Here is a 13,121-nt window from a genome sequence, read left to right on the forward strand (position 1 = left end):
TTTAACTGTAACATTTAATTGTGAAATCTTTGATTATGTGCCCGTATTACAGATAGTACAAATGAAAAGAACTCACTCTTTTGGGAAGACCTGCATGAATAAATGCATTTAAACACTTGGAAGCAGCAACAGAACCTCTGGAGAGAAAACCACACCCCAAAGCAGCAGACTCTCATCCAGTCTCTCAAAGGCTTCCCTAACACTGAATCACCCAACATGCTCCAGCACTAATCCCCATAATCCGCTTCTAGCTGCAGGGAATTCCATCTGCTCTGCTCCTCCAAAAGCTTCTAAAAGCTTCCAAAATTATTCACCGCCTCTCCCCACCACTCTTTCAGTAAAGTAACAAATTGGACAAGATCACAATTTGCAAACCCCGCGTTGTGAATGATGCTCTGAGTCACTTCCTTGGTGGGACAATGTGCACCAAAGGGCTTTTGAGCTGAAAAAACAGTGAGTAAGTTATTAGGAAAGAAAAACAGGAGTTTTGAATGCAGCCGTGTCAGAGTGACAAAGCCCAATCCTATCTGATGAGAGTTCAGAGCTCGGACATGGTTGCTCATTTCCTGCTGGTAAAGGTACCCCTGTCCCAAGCACATGGACATGGAGTGGATGTGGTGGGACATGACTCCTCTGGGACTGGTTTCAGAGAATCCAACTCTTGTTTGCAATCCTGTGTTTCCATCACAGCTGCATGACCAGCACAGCTCTGCCTCGAAACAGGAGAAGCATCAGCACAAGTCACACCATAAACCACAAGGGGATAGGGGAGGTTTGGACAACAGGAAGAATTTCTCCATGGAAAGGGTAATAAACCACTGGAACAGGCTGCCCAGGGAAGTGGTGGAGTCACCATTCCTGGAGTGTTCAAAAAACAAGTGGCTATGGCACCTCAGGACGTGGTTCTAAAAACACAGTGGTGGTGTTGGGTTGATGGTTGGACTTGATGTTCTTTAAGGTCTCTACCAACAGAAATGATTCTATGACTCTGTATTTGACTTTTCATTAACCAAACAATGCCTGAATCATGAAATGAGCCACTTAACACTCCTATATACTGAGAACATTAATCACTACACAGGTGTGTTTGTAAGGAAGATTAATTGGGTAAGTGGCAAATACATAAATAATTAATAAATGTAAGATTATTCACTAAGTAGCAAATACAGAAATCATTACTAGCAAACGACCCGTGACTCATTTCCTCAAACATGGAAATGGGATATCCAAATAGAAGAGAAAGAACACTTCCACTTGGAAGGGACTTACAGTGATCCTACAGTCCAAGTGCCTGACCTCTTAAGGGTTGGGCAGAAGTTATGACAGTGTAATATTAAAGAGCATTAGGGTCTCTCTAAGAAGCCTCTTCCAGTGTTTGACCATCCTCTTGGTATAGAAATGTCTCCTAATATCCAGTCTGAACTTCACTGGTAAAAGCTTTGGACAGCTCCCATGAATCCTGACATTAAATCCCAGGGAGAAGAGCTCAGCACCTTCCTGTGTTTATTCTATATTCCTTTTGGACCAACTCTGTCTTGGCTGCTGTATTTTATTTGGATGTCATCCAATCTTTTCTATGCTTACCTGACAATTTAATGTTTTCTGCCTGAGAAAAAGACCTGTCTCTGGAACTTGGAACAACATATTATTTTGTACTTGCTTATAGATTGACAAGCTGAAGAAATTTCTTTTCCTTCGGTACTGTTTTTAGATATTCTTGAGCTTCACTGATCAGCAACCTTCTCATCAAATATGAATGTTTAGAAACCCCTCAACTCTTGCATTATTCTGCTTTTGCAAGTCTTTTAACACCTGGCTGCTGAATTAAATGCTGGTTAAGATGCTCCCAAACCCAGGCACCCTGGGACCAGCTACATCCTCTTACCTAAAGAATTTCAATTAACTCAGCTGAGGAAACCAAGAGACAGAAGATCTCTGAGCAGGAACTCAGAGTCACAGATTCACAGAATTGTTTGGTTGGGAAAGACCCTAAAGGTCACAGAGTCCAATGGTTGACCCAGCACTGCCAAGTTTACCTCTCAACTATGCCATTAAGTGCACATCTACACATCATAAATCCATCCAAGAAATGTGACTCAACCACTTCCCTGGGCAGCCTGTTCCTTATTTGCTTCATTCTCACAATAGAGCTTTACAGTAGGTTTTAGATGGGTAAAATTATGAAAGTGAAAGAAAAAAAATTTAAATAAACATTAAAATATTTTAAAAAACCAGAATTTTCCAAGCTGACTCCAGAGCTTGTTGCCTTTGTAGTTTTAGACCAGAGAACATGTGGAGGCAGCTCGGAAAGGTGCAAAAGCGTAAAAACATCAGCTTAGGGCAGAGATCTGCTTCCAATCATATTGCCAACCATGGGAAACAATGGATCAAGTGGTAAATCTTCCATTGGCATTTGGGTGTTCTTCCTGGAAACAGAAGAATTCTGATTCCAGGCTTGTTCACATCATTCTCCTGAAAAGCACAGAATTCCCAGCAGTTTTGGAAAAAACCAAACCAATAAACAGGAGAACCTTTAAGAACTGCTTCCAGCACGTTTTGCAGCAAGTGAAGTCACATAATGGGCATTTAAAAGGCACATCATCCTCAGATTTGCAGTTAGAGCAGTGGAATCTTCCTAGAAAAGAGGGGAGGGTGAGGAGAGAGAAAGAGAGGGAGGAAATGACTAAATTCCTGTAATCACCTGTGAACTTCTCATGTATCCACACATCCAGTGCAGTCCAGAAAACAATGACCATGAGTGTAATGAACTACCTCAACAGTGCCCTGACACATTATTTCTTTCAAGTGACCTCACAGTCTCTTGATGTTTCAGGTCACAGTAGGAATTCTGGTCACATCCTTCCTTTATGAGGAAGTTGTCAAGAAAAAAATCCCTAAAGTTCTCAGGAAACTACTACAGCATTGTGACAAAGACAATGAAGAACTTTGAGAGCACAAGGTACAGAAAGTACAGATTCTCCTCAGCAAACCACACCAATCACTGCACCTGAGCAAACACAGGCAGGACCCAGTGGTTTCATACACCATCAGTCTCAGCCTCATTTCTGTAATTTATCTTTATTCCCAAGTATTAGAGAATTACATCCCAAACCTCTCCTCTACCTACCACACTCTGGCTCCATCTCTAAGGGAAAGATGGGCACAACTCCAGAGTCTGTGGGTGCCCTCACATTATTGGTTTCTTTGGACACTTCAGTCTTTGGCAACTCAAGTTCACTTTTCTGGCTAAAGCAGAAGGAGGAAATCTTAGTCTGAATTTTTTCTGGTGCCCCACTCCTAGAAGTGGATGTGTCTGGGGAGAAAAAGAGAAAACCAGTGTACAACCTGTATCATGCCAAACAAACACTAAGACTCTGCAAAACACAGTCAGCAGTAAATTCACTCACTTGTCATTGCATAAGAAGAAAATAAAATTTAAAGAACTAGTTTTTATGCCATAGTGCTTTGCAACAGATGTTTTTGAAAGATACAAACACTAAATCAATATTACTGAAAGTGACACTTATATTGAATTAGTTCTATGGCAATTCTTCCTACAGAATGGGCCTTGATCCACTCTTGCTCTCATCCCACTTAGATATAACAATTCTGCCTTCACCCTAACATACTTCACAGTTTAAACATGACAAAACTATAATTAATTTCTTTCTTATTTCCTTGCACTTCCCCATCTCATATTACCTTTTCTCTTACTCCTGTTTGAGTGTGGTTTTTTTTAACCCAATGTAGAGATAACCAAATGCTTTGATTCTCCTTGAAAGGCCTCAGGCAGGGAAGCCCAAGCCCAGGAGAGGGACTTTTCACAGGGGTGGGGAGTGACAGGACAAGGGCAAATGGCCTTAAATGAAAGCAGAGCAGGTTTAGATTAGAGATTAGGGGAAATTCTTCCTTGTGGTGGTGAGGCCCTGGCACAGGGTGCCCAGAGAAGCTGTGGCTGCTCCATTCCTGGAATTGTTCAAGGCCAGGTTGGATGGGGCTTGGAGCAACCTGGGATAGTGGAAATTGTCCCTGCCCAGAGCAGGGGGTGGAACTGGATGAGGGTTAAGGTCTCCTCCAACTCAATTCTATGATTCTGTGATTCTGAGGCTGTTGAGCCCTACCCATTATAATAATAATAAGTAATATTCTAAACTTGTGACAACTGTTCATTCCCTACCTTGTAAGTGGCTGATTCCTTTTGTGCAGCTCTCCAAGCTCTGGGGCTTCCCTTCACTTTGCTCCAGCTGTTGCAGTTGCTTCTCTCCATCACCACAAACCATTCCAGTCAAATCCTTACACAGCTCTCTGAACTGCTCTTTGTGGTGAGGACGCACAAACATGTAAAACCCTGACCAAAAGAAAACACAGTCAAATGCATAGGAAAATCAATGTCTGACCATGGAAGACTCCTTGCTTTGGAGGGGAGAAATTTTTTGGAATCAGTCAGGTTCCTCAGAGTATCTTCAGCTTGGTGAAACACTTCATGCTTTTGTGATTTTTATAATTACGAGGTTTTCCTTGTCAGAAGGCAAATGAGTATTGAAAATAATCTCAATTTATCCTGAAATTCTTTTACTCTCTACAGCTCAGAACAAGCACCCGCCCCAGCACTTCACCTGACAAGTGATCTAAGAACATCAGGTATACACACAATACCCAGAGAAATGCTCAGGAAGGAAATTTCTTATTGTTTGGTTGACAAGGATTCACAACACACATACAGAAATTCTAAAAAACCCCAATTATGACTTACTGCCAAGCACAGACAATTCCACCACAAAGTCCTCTGAGGTCAAAACATTTGCTCAGAAGAGACAGTGACTGTGAAAGAGTGCTCAGGGGGAGGTTATGACTCACAGTGTCACACAGCTCATTTTCTCCCAGTCTCCACTTTGCCAAGACTAATCTAACTAGTTAACACACCAGGATAAGGATTTTCTCTCACAGCTTGCAGACTATGGTATCAGTTCAAGGCCAGTGCAATATTTATTGTTATCTGCTAAAGATAACAAACAAAATTCCATCAGCATTTCCCAGCATACACAAAATGCATAATTTCCAGCAAAGAATCACCACAGAGACATGAGAGAAGGTGGAACTGAGGTGGTACATCACACAAAATATCACCATTGAGGCAGTCAGGATCAACACACAATGCCTCTTCGTCTCCTTTAGAACAATTAAGTCCAATTACTAATTTTAAAAACCCTAAACCCTTCCATCACTAAACCCACAAAAGGAAAATAAAACAAACTACTTCTGAGAAAATAAATTATGTCACAGTTCCAGAAATATTTTCACCTGAAGCTCAGTAAAAGAATAGTAAATCAAAAGCCTGACTACTTATCCTGAAACCTGGAAGTGATCTAAAGAACTTCGCACCAGTACAGCAATCATTGGTCATGGGAATAAAATTGGGTCTGTTCAATAGTCAGCACTGTCCTTTCTAAAGGGCAATTGTAGTAATTGAGAAGAAAAAACAGTCATGGAAGCCTCTGACTGAAGTTAGGTGGGATGAAGGTTAGGACTGGAATTACTGAGGTCTTGTGTAATGTTTTTAATGGACAAGTTCTATCTGAACAGACAGAGAGAACATTTTATAACCTTGACATTTTTTGCTCTCTGAATGGCATTCATTGAACACATTGCTCCTGCTGCTCCACTGATCTGGGTAGCTAAACCAAAAGGTGAGACCTCACACGAGATCACAGTACCCACACTTTCCTTTCAAATAAATAAGAGTGATTTTTAAAAACTCTTACTTTGTAGCAGATGAAAGTCCTGTGGCCTCTCAGTGGTGAGGGTTGCTATCACCGACACCATCGCATTGTAATTATCTGTCTTCTTGTAAGCCAGCAGAGCCTCGTAGAACTGCCTGTAGCTGCTTTTGTCCAAAGCCCTCTGCACATCACTGAGGTAGGCAGTCCTGAGGGCCTGGTGATGCTCTCTCCTGCAGCCTGGAGCCTTTTCAGCCTCTTTCCTTGGAGCTGCACTGGCATTCTGCCCTGAGAGACAAAGAACGCGTGAGCAGGGCTTGAGGAACAAACAGGTCACTCCAACATATCCCACTTCTCACTCCATTTGGAGGGAATTCTGAAATATTTTGAAGTGGTGAAGTCAACCCCACCTGCTCAGCCATACACCTCCCTGTGGCATGGCCAGACCTGCTCCTGGGAATGGTAACGGAGCAAAATTATTCTGGGGATCCCTTTTAGCATCTTCTGGAGCTCCTTGATAATTTTAAATGGAGAAATGTGTCAGAAGGTCACCAGGGGATGAGGAAAAGGGGCATGGAGGTCAGCAGTAAATCAGGTTTTGTGGTCCACTGAAGGAGTAAATGCATCTTAAAGAGATGGGTAAACCAACTCTGTTGGCCTGAAATGGGCAATTTCAAAGTTCAGATTTCTCACCCTTTGTCACCAATAAAAGTGTGTTTCCCAACAGGAAAACAACGTCCAGAAGTACCACCTAACCTGAAACAACACTCAAGAGAGCACAAGAGCCATGTAGGAGGTCTAGAAAAGGTAGGAGCAGCTTGGAACATCCTGCTAAATGCCAACTAAACCTTATTTACAATATTATTCTCTGATTTCTGGCATGTTTTAGAGAAAAAAAGTTCTGGTTTGCATATCATAGGCATGCAAATATGGATGAAGGATATGATAGGAAATTTATTTAAATTAACCCGCCATATATTTTGGTATCTGGACCTTTATTTTGATAAAGATAATTAGGTTTGAAAACACAGGTTTCATTCGATTTTCTGGGAGGGAAAAAACTTGGGTGTGAATTTTATAGTCAGTATTTATTTGCATATCCTAGAGCACAGAATATAAGCATTGTTTTCTTAAGGAGTGAGGCACAGAAATAACACATCCATTTATTCCTATTATTTTCTCAACTACTTTTAGTGAAACAAGCTTCTGTGAAACCATTCTAAAGGTTTCAGGACAAGATAATTACTAAAGATCCTGCTTTATTCAAATATTCACAAATAGAAAAGAAAATGGGAAGACAAATAAAAATAAACAGTATGGTTTCACACATTAGAAGTATTTAAAGCCTTCCAGGAAACTAGCTTGTTTTTTAAAGAAAGGATTAGCATTACACTATTCTTTGTCCTCTAAAGAAAGATTTCTAAGCTGTCCAATGATACTACTCATTTCCTTGTAAGAAACACAAAAAATTCCCAGCTGTTCTCAGGAAAACCCATAATTAAATAATAAGTGAGCCCATGAGCTTGAAAATAAATACTGGACGGAGTGAGATTAGAGGGATGCATGCAGAGATTACGTTTATTACTCTCTGTTTCTGCAGAAAAAACAGGCTGTCCACACAGGGAGTGTACACATTACACCAAGAACAAAACGAAACAGTTTCTTCATACCTGAATTCATACTGACGTAATGTTAACTCACACTCCTTAACTGGCTCCCTTTCATGGACCCTGGACAAACAGGAAGCCCAGCAGATCTGTGCTCAACCCCCACTTTTCCCAGCTCAGCCTCTAGTACAAGTCTCTGGCTTCAGCTGGTTTCTTTCACATCCACCTTGATTTAATTTATTGACTTTCATGTTTTGTTTTGCACAACCCTTGCTGCAAATTTTGATTTACCATCCCTCCCACCTACAGAGAGTGAGCCACTGTGATAAGCAAGCATGAAGAACATCGATTTGCTCCAGGAGAACTTCCAGACAGTGATGAAATAAAACAGAATAGACTGGATTTTTGTTAAACACGGAGGGTACCTGCACTATTGAGTCCTGTTGTCAAGTGGGATCCTCCTTGGTTCAGGTGGAGCCCAGGGTTCAGCTGAGCACACGAGGCCTTGGAGAATGTACTTTTCTGCTGGCTCTGTTTTTCTTCTGTTAAATGAAACCAATCCAGGGAAGAATGAACATGGAATGGTGCATTTCAAAGTATGCCATCCTGTGCTGAAAACATCTGAGCAACCAACAGAAGCTGTGGTTGCCTCATCCCTGGAGTGTCCAAGGCCAGGTTGGATGGGGCTTGGAGCAACCTGGGATAGTGGAAGGTGTCCCTGCCCATGGCAGGGGGTGGAACTGGGTGAGTTTTAAATCTCTTTCAACCCAGACCAGTATGGGACTCCACACAGATTTATTTCTCCGATGATGAGGTAAGACCCCACTTTTTCAGAACTTTACTGCTCATAAATTTTATCATAAATTTGACAAGTTCTGTGAGGATATACTCACCCTCTGTTCACAACTCTGCTGACACTATGTGGGCAGCAAAGAAAACACACACAAGGTTGTTTAATTCCCCAGACTAAATTATTTAAGCAGATCAGTAAAATCTCCTTTTGAAACAAAATGACATAATTATCAACTATGCAGTAACCAATTCTCAGGCATCAGCACAGCTCAAGGGAAGGCAAGAGCATCATGGAGAGCAGAGACTTAGCTCAGAATTTATTAAATTGAACTTCCTTGCATTTCTACACATCAGACACATCCTGCTCTATGACTGGGTGAACAAGGACATTGTCCTTCAAATGCTACAACTGAACCAAGCTCCTCACCCATTCTCTTGGCCAGCATCTCCCTCTCCTCACGTGGGAGGCTGTGCTCAGGTTTGTAGCCACAGCCCACTCCAGTCAGATTGCAGCACGCTTCATCAAACTGCTTTTTATGCTGGGGTCGAACAAACTGGTAAAAATCTTGCATCAGAGAGAGGGAAATGGGGGGAAAAAGAAAGAAAGAAAAAAAAATTAATCCACAATAGGCAATAAATGCTACTAAAAAGCTACAACAGCAGAACTTCAAGGTTAGATAAAAAGGTGCAACTAAATAAATTAAAATCTAAATGTTTTTATCTAATATTTATACAATAAGCACACTTACAAATTACACAAAGGTCAGCTATCATGCAAACATTAAGCAATATCATCACCAGTAGGTAAAACCTCATCTTTTCATGGTAAATATAAAGTAACCCACCTCTCAGTGAAACAGCCCTTGAGGTGCCCCAGAAACCATGAGATCCAAGTAACTGCTAGGCTGATACTTCAAATAACTGATAAACTGTTAACTTTACTGTAACTCCTGTTACTTACTCAGCACAAAATGCTGGCCCACCAGAACCCTAAAGATCAAATCGACTTTAGATTTTGGGTGCCTGACAGTTTTCAAAACTAGACTTAGACCTTGATTTGATGATCAAACATTTTCTTATTTATGCAGATCATAGCAAATTGGGAAACCAAGTGACTGAGCTTCCCATTCTTTAACCTTAGAATTTCCCTAAAATTATTTACAAGATGCATAACTATGCATTTATTATTTCAGTTTATGAAAATGTTACATTTGCTCACAAATATTTGTTCACAAGCTGAGAGATAAATTAAAAATTACATAGAAAATACTGTAGAAGAAATCTTGGTGGCAATTCAGTTCCTGTCAGTACAGTTGTTAAAAGGCAATAAAAAACCAGCCAATGCCGTAACTATCTACCTTTGCCTAAATCCTTTATTTTATACTCCAAATTATCCAAGCAGAAAATTTCTCTCTATGTTCTATTTATTTACTGCTTTAGCACTGGAAATCTTATGAAGGCATCTCTCCAGCTCACACAACCACACTCTTGATCTCCAAAACTACCAGGAGTAAGTCACTGTACTTTTAGACAAGGCTTAAAATAACACAAAATTCCACGGAATACGATTTTTTTCAAGTCAAGATGTGAGCTTACACATGATAAACAGATTGATGAGAATCTTCTGTGTTATCTGGGGATATAAAGTGATGAATCAACTGAGCTGCACTTCACATCTAAAACATTTCTGAAGTATCCAAGCCTGTTTAAAAGATGAAAGTCACTTCTGCAAATACACCAGGGACGTGCAAACACTCTGAAAGTACCTCGCAGCAAGACGTGCTTTTTTACATCCTCTACAAAGAGGGAGCTCATCTGGGACAGCATGGCATGGAAGTCATCTGTCTTCTTGTACTGCTGCAGAGCCTTGGAGAAGAGCTCATAGTTCTGCTGGCTCAGGGTGTCCTTCACGGTGGCGATGTAAAACGTGGCTCGCGCCTTCTTGGGCTCCGCCGGCTCCGCGCTCCGCTCCTGCTGCACGGGCAGGAAAGGGCCCTCAGTAAAAAGCAGCACTCGAGGGGTTAAGTTTCAGGTGGAAGCAGTTTAAAATTCCAACAGCACAGAGGATAATGAAAGGAATCATAGAGTCACTGAGGTTGGAAAAGTCCTCTAAGATCATCCAGTCCAATGGCCCAACCAGCAGCATCACAGTGCCTCCACTTAAACCATGGAAGTTTTCACCTAACAGGTTGTCGGTATGGCAGTCACCCCCATAATCCATTTATTATTCACCTTGGCTACTGACCAAACAGCTTCAGGAAAAATTCCTAGAGAAGGCAGCCAAGTATCATTGCACAATTCTATTCTTAGGAGAAGGGTTAACAAAATTACATTTATTCCAAAGCTGGAGGCTGAGGTGACTCATCATGACATCAGATAGCAACAAACACCAGATATCAGCAAACACAACATTTTGCATGAACCTGTTCTCTTCCTTCTCTCATCTCTTGGATATTGTTGGCTTTGGGATCAGTTTTGTTTGTCAGGTGCTTGGTAGATTGACAGACAGGGAACATCCAGTTAGGACAGCACCTTGGACAACTACTGGCACTCATATCACCCAGGGAATTAGCCTGAATTTATTGTGACTTAAGCAATTAGCTGCATAATTAGTTAACCGGGTTTGGAGACAGGGCAAAACAAAAATGCACAGCTGCAGAGCTAACACACAACCATGACCCACCTCACAGGGGTAGGATGTGATCCCTTGCCCCAGACTGGTCAGTTCAATCATTTGAGGCTCTACCAGAGCAGCTGGACTTGCTGATCATTGTAAGTCCCTGCCAACTGAACTATTCCATTTTAATCAAAAAGAATGAAACCACCCACCACCCCGGTCAAATTGTTCACAAAGCAATCAGTGCCAGAAAAAACAATTTTTCACCTACCACCCTCTGTGGATCTGTGCTTGATTTGGTCTGGGATGTCTGGACTTGGAAAAGAGCATGGCAAATAACTTTCAGATGTACACTGATGAATATTTACAATTTGAAGGAAAAACACATTCTAGCATCAGTTATCTGTCTGCCTGAAATTTACAATTCAAATTAAAGCAATCTATAGATCAAAGGGATAGCACAGACACAGGGAAACACATACTGTATTGCTGATTAGCTTTATTTTCTTCCTTCCTCCTTTCTGCTCATCTGTTAATCTCTTCTCATATTGAAGGGAAAGTGTGGACAGACGATGTGCCTGTGAAGATGAAAAGAAAGTAAATAAGATACAAAAAATTATTTTCAGAGTTATTGCCTGTTAAATTTAGGTATTTCCAGAAGTAAAACTTGGTTACCAAGTTAATGACACCATCCAAGAAAGTGAAACAAGTCAATCTAAATTATTTTAACAGGGCCTGGGCACATACCTGTTTCTAGAGGGTAGAAAATTACTAGACAACTCACAGAGACCAAAATAGAAGAAATTAAAGGCAAAGGTGGTCTTGAGGGTACAAATTCCTGGCTAAGCAAAGCTGGACTCACAGCAGAATGCTCCAGGACAGCCTGAGAGTCTACACAGACTGTGTGTAACCAGTGTAACCACACTCCCCTTCACTTTCCTGCCTGGAACTCCCTGTATGTAAGGGAGTGAAGAATTGGAATATAAGCAGCAAATCAAACATTTATGATACATGCAGTAAATCAGAAAAATTATCAAAACCATCTTCTTAGTCCTGTGCTATGTAAAGGCAGCACATTGAAAAGCATGATTCAGCAGAAATAAGGCTTCCTACACATGAGGCGTAACCGACAAAGAAATCTGATTATGGGGAACTGTTATTACTTAAATGGATTGAGAAATTATTACTTTTATTGTGAATTTTTGAGGTGGCAAAGCAAATTCTTTCAGAATGAGACCAGCTAAACTTTCATTATTTAGGGATCAAGAGTGCAGTGTAACTCTGATTAAAGGAAAAGTGATAAACAGATACTATGCTGGATGGTGAAGACAGGAAATTACACCAATCCCATCCTCAGTCCAAATCCAGTGCTCAGTGCTGGGCTCAAGAGTGAAAGCTGGCTGGCTGCCTGAGAGCCACTGCCTGTCTCAGGACTACACTCACCAGACTGCTGGGATCAGGTCACAAATTTGAGAGCAGCACAGGGTGACCCCAGAGCTCTCCACAAGCCTCGGACAAGCAGCAACGCCAAATACACAAATGGGAAGTGGACCCGAGCAACTGCCAAGCTATTGGGTCTATCAGCTTATCTGACTCCAGGAAATGCTGAGCTCTGCCAAAAGCACTGCAGCTGTGTTAGGAATATTCTGTAGCTGAGCTACCAGAGTCCCTGGAAATGGGCCATGCTTTCCAAAGAATAGGTTTTGGTGTCAATGTCGTGGCCACCCAATGGGTGACAGAGCCTGTTTCCCACTTGGCAGCACACAAGTTAAATATTTGCTGTCCTTTGTACATTCCATCTATTTTGTATGTGTCTCCATTCATGTCCTTGGGCCTACTCAGATATTCCCCAGACACTCCTACATTTACACATTTTACCTCAGGAATTCTTCCCCTGAGGGAAATACTTCAGAATGCTGCAATAGGTATTGCTGAAGTCCATGACTGTCTCTGCAAGCCAGAAGTAAAATACTCCAACCAAGTAAAGGTAGCCTCCTCTCCAACTACTGCTAACAGGGGTTTTGGGAAAGTAAGAACACAGCTTAATCACTGATGTATCAAAAATACCAGTCCAAGAGGAAAGAAAATTAACAGCACAGAAGCAGCTTTGTTGATCTTAATGTGATAGAGGATTTTTGATTCAGATAAAATATTCTACAAGTCAGCAACATTCTTTCTCTGGGGCAAATCAGAGATTTTAATCTGAAAATGCAAATTCTAATACATAAACCCTCTCCCACCCTTTTTGAATTCAATATCTGATCTCATACCAAGTGCTGACACAGATGCCACCCAGGACAAATCATGTATTTACAAACTTCTTCTCCAAGAGCTCCTTGCTCCTCAGAAAGTGTGGTTAACTTTCAGTAATCTCCTGGTCAGCAGCCT

The 13,121-nt window shown here is 41.3% G+C and overlaps 1 protein-coding gene across 1 annotated transcript in view; it reads right to left on the reverse strand.

The window, feature by feature from the left end:
* Nucleotides 1-2,983: 2,983 nt before the first annotated feature.
* RTEL1 (regulator of telomere elongation helicase 1) overlaps nucleotides 2,984-13,121 on the reverse strand; it is a 39,323-nt gene continuing 29,185 nt past the window's right edge. The window contains exons 28-34 of the mRNA XM_021527334.2: nucleotides 11,216-11,311; nucleotides 9,883-10,090; nucleotides 8,544-8,681; nucleotides 7,750-7,866; nucleotides 5,763-6,005; nucleotides 4,178-4,348; nucleotides 2,984-3,313 (exon numbers count right to left, since the gene is read on the reverse strand). Of these exons, the coding sequence (XP_021383009.2) occupies nucleotides 3,120-3,313; nucleotides 4,178-4,348; nucleotides 5,763-6,005; nucleotides 7,750-7,866; nucleotides 8,544-8,681; nucleotides 9,883-10,090; nucleotides 11,216-11,311 (1,167 nt within the window). The 3' untranslated portion in view covers nucleotides 2,984-3,119. The remainder of the gene's footprint in view (nucleotides 3,314-4,177; nucleotides 4,349-5,762; nucleotides 6,006-7,749; nucleotides 7,867-8,543; nucleotides 8,682-9,882; nucleotides 10,091-11,215; nucleotides 11,312-13,121) is intronic.

Source organism: Lonchura striata, chromosome 17 (assembly GCF_046129695.1).
Source record: "Lonchura striata isolate bLonStr1 chromosome 17, bLonStr1.mat, whole genome shotgun sequence".
In the NCBI taxonomy this organism is placed as follows: domain Eukaryota; kingdom Metazoa; phylum Chordata; class Aves; order Passeriformes; family Estrildidae; genus Lonchura; species Lonchura striata.